This window comes from Protobothrops mucrosquamatus, unplaced genomic scaffold, assembly GCF_001527695.2.
Source record: "Protobothrops mucrosquamatus isolate PMUCROS unplaced genomic scaffold, P.Mucros_1.0 scaffold36, whole genome shotgun sequence".
Lineage (NCBI taxonomy): Eukaryota > Metazoa > Chordata > Lepidosauria > Squamata > Viperidae > Protobothrops > Protobothrops mucrosquamatus.
This window is the reverse complement of record NW_015386420.1, coordinates 870165-879562: the sequence shown is the minus strand read 5'-3', so window position 1 is coordinate 879562 and position 9398 is coordinate 870165. Positions and strand designations below refer to the sequence as shown.

The window sequence follows — 9398 nt, the reverse complement described above, 5'->3', positions numbered from 1 at the left end:
AAGCAATGTCGGCTGGCGACCCCCAGGGGGAGGGCCTTCTCTGTGGGTGCCCCTGCCCTCTGGAACGAACTACCCCCTGAGATTCGGACGATTCCGGATCTCCTTACCTTCCGTCGCGCCCTCAAGACATGGCTTTTTCAGCAAGCGGACCTGGCCTAGGGAGGATTTTATACTGGGTTCATTTTAAGGAATTCGAAATTACACAACTTTAAAATTTGGTTTAATTCGGTTTTACAGGGGGGGATTGTATATATGCCTTTGTTTTAAATATGTTGTGAGCCGCCCTGAGTCCCGTTGGGAGAAGGGCGGGATATAAATTGAATTAAATAAATAAATAAATAAATAAATTTGTATGATATAAATTGATCAATAAGAAAAAATATGTGGTACAATGCCTGATTAAAATGTGGCTCTCCCCCCCCGACACGGGTCGATGACAATTCACTACAGCCAACTCACCACGGCCAACTCACTACGGCCATCTCGCCACAGCCAAATTGCTGCGGTCCAAGGGTTACACTAATATCAAAGAAATGATGGAATAGAATCATTAAAGAAAGGATGCAAAACAAAGGACAAAATGAAATATGAAGGACAAAAATTAAAATATTTTTATTTATTTTAAATAATTAAATTGAATTGTTAAATTGTCTCATGGCAATTTGTCCTGTGGCGAGTTGGCCCACAGAGAGTTGGGCACAGTGAGTTGCCCACGGCAAGTTGTGCCATTCCGACCCCACCCCTTCTTTTTTTTTTACATTAATTTTGTAGCAAATTATGTTTCCCTTCATAATGTGATGTTTTGGGGTCTGTTGCTTCATTTGTTTTAATAGATCCTTGCCTGGGGATTACGGAACATGAAAAACTATCAAATGGCTTCTGTGACTTCTCCCAGTCTCATTATAGAATGTGGAGGCGTAATGATAGAATCTGTAGTAATCAAAAACTTGAAGAGGACACCTAATTTTCCCGGATCTGTTCTTTTCATGAAAGTGGTATGATACTACAAAAACCTCAGAGTGAAGATGTATAGTACATTTTAAATACGTATTGATCATAAAATATAGAACCAGTATGTATGTTGATATATATATATTTAATCTGTAAAATTCAGATTAAGTCCAGAGCAAAAATTTAAGCATTGTAAATGAATCCTATTTTTAAGTTTGCATACAGCTTCAGTTTCAGTATGGTTATATGTCTGTATCCTCATTCTGAAGCAGATGGTAAGATACATGAGGTGGAATGTTGAATTCCTATAGCACAGATATCATTATTATAAACATATGCAGATGCACAGCATGAAGTAGGTATATTGTAGAATATCAAGCACTCCCTTCCCTGCTAAATGCTTCATTGCATCCCTTGCTAAATTCATTATCTTCTATATCTCATCCCTGAACATAAGACAGTTTTTTGTGAACTAAAGCAAAAATCACAACATATTCTCCCATCTGAATATATAAAACTGTATTTAATTTGTTACCTTCTTTGGTGCTTAATATTTTTCTATCCTGAATATTATGTAGCAAAATGGATCAACACAATTTGATTTAGCCATTTTTTTTAAGAACCAAGCTGGGAGAGATGTAAGAGGTCTATGATTGGAGTCCCCAAAGTTGTTCATTTTGACTGTAGAATGTGGATCTTAATTTTCACCAGAGAAGAAAGTTTGGGAAGACATGTAAAATCTTTACTCTCCCTGTCTTTTGCAGGGATACTCAGGGGATTAAAAAAAAAAAAAACCCAAGCAAACAGCTGCAACTTTGTAACAAAGCTCCATCAGATTTTATATGTGTTGATTTACAATGGTACTTTGGTAGTCATTTTTAATTGGTTTCGGGATAAGTACCAAAAACATTGAGTACCAAACAAAATTTTACCATAAGAAATAATGTAGTGAATCACAAGGCAGCCGACATCAAGAAGTTCTAGCTTGTGCGTTGAGTAGCAAATGATGAGTACTGGGACAAAAATTTTGCATCAAAATGTGTTGAGTACCAAATTTGATGAATTTCAAAGCAATTGAATATCAGGGTACCTCTGTATATTTAAAAATAGATGTAGCTTCAATTATTTTAACTTTTTCTCTTTTACACACCAGATGTTGCTGTGTTAGATGTATTTTTATAATTGGTTTTAAATGTAGTATATATAGTATGTATTTTCCTTGTTTTTACTAGCTGTTGCCCAAAGAGGAATTGTACACTCCATCACTAGTTCTTAAAGTGATAGATCACAGGCAGTTTGGCCGTAAGCCTATTGTGGGACAATGTACCATTGATTTACTGGAGAGGTTTCGCTGTGATCCTTATGCTACTAAAGAAGATATTGCACCACAGATGAAAGGTATACTGTAGTTATAAAATAAACATTTTTTCATTTATTGTTCGCCCAGTTTTGCTACTATTAAGATACAATAATTTATTAACAGTATCTTTACACAAAACCCATTGAAATAAATAAGCACAACTAAACTTTGGTGATAGTTATAAAAGTAAATCATTATTTTTCATATATTGGGTGGTCAATGAGAAGAAAATCAGTATTCATTGAGAAAGAATGAAACCAGATAATTAACAGCCATTAACATTCATGGTTTTGTATATATACCAAGGATGAATAAGATTACTTTCATTACTCCTACTATAACTTTGTCCCACTTTTTAAATTCTAGCATATAGTTCTGCATTTAACTTCATTAAAGAGGAATCTCAACCAGAATGTTGCAGTGGGGATTCAAATACAGACCATCCATTTCACTCCCTTGACCCCTGAAGTTTTCTGATTGTTCCTGAGCACTGAATGTGCCTCCTTTTACCTATAAGACTTTGGGGTTCCTCCAAGCTTGATGATAATTCCATCTTGCAGGAATGGGGTATTCTGGCAACACAAGCAACTGCATTTAGAGCTTAAATACAGAAAATGTTCTTTGCTCTAAAATAAATACTAATGTATATGTTTAGATCCTGCCTTTTGGCAACTGTAAGAAAGGTGCACTTCACCTCCCAGAATTCTGACTGGGGAGTTCTGGGAGTTGAAGTTCATCCATTTTAAAGTTGCCAAGTTTGAAAAAGACTGATTTAGAAGTAGGAAAAATATTTTCTTTCAGTTTTAACAATCAGCAGCCCAGTTCTCTAGACTGTCCCATCGATAGAGGCAAATAAAAGAGCAAAAATTAAGAGAAATAAAAGCTGAAGTTATGAATCCTGAATGAATTGCAAATCTGTCTCTTAGTGTTTCTTGGTTTAATAAATTGTTTTATCTGCAGTTACTATTCTAGCAGCTGCACCTTGCCGAGATGTTGTAATTGAAGTGGAAAGTATGCAACCCTTACTAACAGCACAGGTAAACTTCTTGTTTACATTCATTTTTCTGTAGCCAGTTCATTTGTTTTTTTGGCATGCAAATCTTAGCAGACCATTTATCCATAATAATTGTTGGAAGCTAATATGTTCTCTTATGTAGCTAGCATGTGTGTCAATCTGTGCTTTTCCGTTGTTTTTGTATGTGTAAATCAGGTTTCCTTACTTGGTGCTCTTCAGATGTGTTTGATTTCTTCTGTCAGTATGATGATAATCGGAGGGGTCTTATGGGAACTGAAGACCAACATATTTGGAGATCATGAGCTAGGGAGGGCTGATATAAATTATTGTCTGTCTTCTGTGTGGCTGCAGTTCCTGAGTTGTCTGCCAATAATTTTAGATTATATCTGCTCTCCAGTGAATAGACTGATAAATTGAACTGGCAGTTTGAAGGCTTATCTTCTGAAATCATCATCTAAAATACGTATTAAATTTGGTTAAATGTGGGAGCACTCTCCCTGTCACATACCATTGGAAAAAAATGACAGCTGCATGACAAAATGATTTGGGTGAAATGGCACAGCATAAATTTGAAATTGACATAGATATATTCAACCTTCAAACATATTTCCTATCAATATCCTCCATATTTCTGTAAAATAATCACTGTTTAACTACAATTAAATAGATAATTGCTAGGTTATCACAGACAGATATGAAACTAAACTCTGATACTAAAGAGATTATTTTAGTTTGTGCAATTAAATAATGAAAATATTTAACATTAGATATTTAATTCAGAAGTGTCAACATTTAAATTCAGCAATCTATTCATTTTCTCTCTGTAGTTTCAGGTTTTTAAAACTATGTTCCTCTTGCTTTAAGATTTCCTCTCCCCATCCTATTCAATCTGTGAAAAGAGAGTCAGTTATACTATATTGTTATTCCTAATTTTATTCATTCATGTATTTATTGGATTTGTTTGCCACCCATTTTTGCTACATTTACAAACAAGAGTAGAAGCTGTACTGGAATTAAGTTGTACAAGATGTAATAGAATTAATTTCAGTAATATGTGTGTTCTTGCAGCTAATCCATTTCTCTGTTGTGGTATTTAGTCTCTTCATTCACCACAGATAGTCCTTTACAGTTACTTTGCAATTGTTCAAAAGAGCTATTTACTGTCCGGATTCAAAGTTCCAACCGCCACCTCCTCAGAGTCACATGACCACATGTTTTGTGCTTGGCAGTCAGCCTCCATTTATATCCATTTGCAGTTCCTTCAGTCATGTGACCATTATTTATGCCATTTGTGCTGAAACCTGGCATTTATTTCCAATTTCTGCCAAAAAGTACCTCGTAGCAAACAATGGGATCACTTAACAACCATGGCAGTGGCTTAAGAAATGCCATGTTTACAACTGCCACATTCACTTAATCTCTAAAAAAAGGTTGTAAATGAGGTGAGGTCACATGGTGACACCCTTCGTGACTGTCACAACGTATGACCATAATTGCAGGCTCAATTATAGTCATAAGACGAAGACTATCTGTAGAGCAACAGAGAGTGGTCATTAATATTAAGAAATATTGGGTGCTACTTCACTGTGCATTCTTATGACAAATCGGCCAAATAATTATCATTAATGGTTATATTTTGTTAAGTAGAATATTTTGACAGATATCTAGCCATCAGCACATGGAATTACTGTGTTCATAGTAAAAGTATTCAAAAACAAAGGGATGCTTAAATCTAATTTTATATATTAGTTTGTTTTGAGCTGAATGTTCCTTTAAAGATGCAGCATTCTAATTTTTACTGAGACAGAATGGAAAATAAAGACTTCTTAGAACAAATGATGTGCAGATCTCAGACTAGAGTGACAGATGCAGAACTTTCACGAACTGCATTCCAATTTCTAGTGCATAAGCAGTATGTCAACTGCACTCAGCAAAATGGCTTCTCCGAGCACAGTACATGTATGTATAGATGAAAAAAATGCATGGGGATTATTCACCTTTGATGCTTTTATCATTGAGCTTTCATGCCACATTTCAATATTCTATACAGGGAGGTTTTGGAGAAAAATAAAAGCTCAAGTTCAAAGCAAAATTGAGAAACATTTCCATTGTCACCACTTTGAAGCAGCTGAAAACTATACCTTTCACTGAGAATGGGAAAAGTTGCTTTTGCGCAGATATGTTGCCACATGTTAGCAACATGTGGCATCTGATTGGCTTGCTAACAGTAGAACATTATGTGTGCATCCTCAAAAATGAATCCAGTGAATTTAGAGGGATAGATCCCCATCTAAATAGACATAGGATTGCAATCAATCAAAATAAAATTGCATTTGGAGAACAAAATTCGGTAGTGATTATTTTTACATACTTTCTCCAAAATCTCAAAGCACTAAGTATGTAATAAATTGATGAAACAACTTTTGGTGGTCAGTGATTGCTTATGGGTTCTAACATCAACTGGGTTCCTCCTTAGAAATTGTAATGGTATTTTGCTGTGAAAGCCCATTTAAAGACTTTGCAGCATAATCTAAGAAAATAATACTTTTCAGAAATAATTATCAGAAATAATTTACAGAAGATCCTTCTTTTGGTAATAAAATTCTAAGCAGCCTTCCTCATAGGGATTTTGTTCTAGTGAACAAAATGGAGGGCGGAAAGGCAGGATATAAAGTACATACATACATACATACATACATACATACATACATACATACATACATACATACATACATACATACATATTCTATTCTACTTCCTGTTCATGTGGAAAAATTGAGTTGTTTTTTATCACTCTCCATGAGCCAGAATTCCTGCCTTGTCTGAAGGCAAGTTTAAGGGCATGGGTCAAGCTACTTAGGTGCTCTTCTCTAATCTATGTTCCCCTTAGTGCCATCTATTATAATGTTTAGAGACAGGAAGCTTAAACAATCATCTGTAGTGTAACAATTCTTCCCCAACAGGATAATTTTTTAATAAACATTTAGAAAAAAATATAAACTTGTTCTTTACTGTCATTCAATATTTCTTACATAGCTGGTTTTACATATTTAAGAATAATTTAAATTACATGTTAATTTTGTTTCCAAATAAAGTTGTATGGTGCTTTTCTTAAAAGATAAACTGTCTTAGCTATAACAACAGAAAAAAAATAAAAATACACAGAGAATATGTGTTAGATTGCAAATTTCATACAGTGTTAAAATTATAAAAGAAAATAGCTGTGCACCCTTATCTGGAAGTACATTCTGTCAAATTCACAGGGAAAATGATTAATAAATTAATGGAATTTTATGTAAATTATTCAAAAAGGTTATTGTAGGATGAAACATAGTCAGAGGAACAAAACTATACAAGCTATTTGTGATTCCTTTGACACATAAAATGTAATGTCTATGAAATTAAAGATTAGAATAAGATTATTATGCTCCTAACTCAAGTCCTCTTTCAGAGAAACAGACTATAGGTCCAGTCTTAATTTCTTGATGTTCCTAAACAAATCAATTAATCCTCTGATTCTTGGGCTAATCCAGAAGCACCCTGGAGATAATTTCAAGACATGATTTCTCTTTATGTTCATTTGCTAAGACTTATGGAATAATAATTCATCTGGTGGCTCTGAATGAACTTCTTCACTTCACTAATTAAATACACGGGCAATGTACAGAGAAAAATAAAATATATTATCTGAAAAAATATCCATAAAATCATATTTTGTCTTCTATAATGTTGTATCAAAAACAAATTTTTGATTTGGTTTTAATAATTCCGTTTTGGTTTTCCCCACCGATTCATTCTGTATGTGTTTCCATGAACAGCTCACTGAAAAGGTAATTAAGTCACATCTATGTAGCTTAAATTATTAATGCTATATCTATTAATTTTAGCATGCATGAATTTAATATGCGCTACTTAATTGAAAAAAGCTGCCAGAGTCCCTTTATTTGGGAAATAGCTTTACAGGCCCAAAGGGTTTAGAAACTTCTTTGTGAAAAATAATGGAATTGAACTAATTGAATATAACCCTAAAATGTGTGCTATAGTATAATGTATACCCTAACTCTAACCTTATCTCTCTACCTCTTCAAACAAGCCGAGGCTTACATCAGTGGAAAAGGGAGGGATTTGGGTGGGTAGCTTAAGGAATTGTAACCGAATATGACAGGAAGAAACCAAATTGAGGAAATTATATGTGCAGTATAGCTAAAATAATTATCCTAAAGATTGTTATTGCTTCCTTTTAATTGTTTGTTTTTTATACTTTAGGAAAAAGAAGTTGTGGACTGGTGGAGCAAATTTTATGCTTCAATAGGCGACACTGAAAAATGTGGACAATATGTTCAGAAAGGATATGATACATTGAAGGTATTTATTTTATGGATGAGACTAGCATTGGTATCTAGTTTAAAAAAATAACTATTTAAAAATGACTAGGTTTTATATCAGTGACCTTTTCTTAGCCCAATTCATCCTCTCTAGAAAAAAAATATGTAGTAGAGGCTTTATATCTATTATGATAATCTGTGGTGTTACAATGCTGTTATTTGTTTTTATTTGGGGGGTGGTACTTCTGTGACTTTAGGCATTGTTGACTCCTGGACAGTTTTCTTTGTAAAATTTTTCAGAAATGCCATTGCTTGCTTCTAAGGCTGAGAGGGTGTGACTGGCCTAGTCACCTAGCTAGCTTTGTGCCTATGGTGAGACTAGAATTTAAAGTCTCCTGGTTTCCAGCCTGCTGCCTTAACTACCAGACCAAAATGGCTCTCTATGCTATTACTCACTAATTTACTATTTGAATAATCTGGTTGTTTTTTTTACCATTATCGAGAATTATTTCACAAATACAATTAAATATTTTCCCTACATCATTATATTTGTTTGGAGCTGGGTATATTTTTCACCATTTTAAATTTTGCAGCATCTGTCATTGATGTATATGCCACATGTTTTTTAATTGTGGCATTTCACTATTGTTTGTAGGTTTATAACTGTGAACTGGAAAATGCACCTGACTTTAGGGGTTTAACAGACTTCTGTGATACTTTCAAGCTGTATCGAGGTAAAACCGAAGAAAATGATGACCCTACAGTTGTAGGAGAATTTAAGGTACAATGAAAGCAACAAATAAATTATATTTTCAATAGCAAGTGGGATTCATTAGTTTTGTCTCTCCTCATCAGCCCACTGAGAACTAAACAATGCAATTATTCCATATTTCCTCATGAACAGATTTGTGAAAAGAAAGAAAAAAAACTGAAGCAGAGGAAAGACATGAGGGGTGTAAATGATCGACATTATTTGGGCCAATAGTAAAACTTCTTTCACTGAGGAATGGCTCTTTCTAGAACGATCAAGAGAAAAAAGGGGCCTGTGAAATGATTGCATTATGTGTATAGTGTTGATCCATTCCCCCATTGCCTTATTTGTGTTTGTGTTTAATTGTATCTAATGGTTATTTTAGATTTTTTTAAATGTTTGTTTTATTCTATACACCAGAGTTACATTATATGAAATGGACAGCTATATAAATTATATAGATGGATACTGGATAGATAGGTAGGTAGGTAGGTAGGTAGGTGGGTGGGTGGGTGGGTGGGTGGGTGGAAGGAAGGAAGGAAGGAAGGAAGGAAGGAAGGAAGGAAGAAAGGAAGGAAGGAAAAGAAAAACTGGAAGATACAAACAAAGCTTCAGAAAGAGAAAGGGAAAAAGCAAACAAAATGAAACCCTCCCCACTCTTAGCTTATCACTGACTTCCTCCACAATGTGTTCATATTCTTGTCAGATTGTCTCAAGGAAACACAACTGTAGTACAGCCCCACAGGATGAATGTCTGGATTCTGTCTCAGAAATGCCTGAGACTATACATTCTGGGCCAGCATTGGACCGAGTCGTGCCTTTGCGGCCTCTGACCCGACGTAGATCTCGATTGGCTCCCTGGTTTACCGAGGAGCTGAGAGAGATGAAACGTCGGAAAAGAGGCCTAGAGAGATGTTGGAGGGCCAACCGAACCGAACCTGACCGAACACGGGTTAGGATACATGTTAGATCCTACCTAGTGGCGATGAGGGTGGC

The 9398-nt window shown here is 34.9% G+C and overlaps 1 protein-coding gene across 1 annotated transcript in view; it reads left to right on the top strand.

Annotated features, from left to right (window-relative positions):
• The window catches only part of MYOF (myoferlin), a 109827-nt gene that overhangs the window by 82947 nt on the left and 17482 nt on the right, over window positions 1–9398 (top strand). Inside the window, exons 36-41 of the mRNA XM_015811292.1 lie at window positions 834–995; window positions 2184–2349; window positions 3272–3348; window positions 7145–7156; window positions 7593–7691; window positions 8307–8432. Of these exons, the coding sequence (XP_015666778.1) occupies window positions 834–995; window positions 2184–2349; window positions 3272–3348; window positions 7145–7156; window positions 7593–7691; window positions 8307–8432 (642 nt within the window). The remainder of the gene's footprint in view (window positions 1–833; window positions 996–2183; window positions 2350–3271; window positions 3349–7144; window positions 7157–7592; window positions 7692–8306; window positions 8433–9398) is intronic.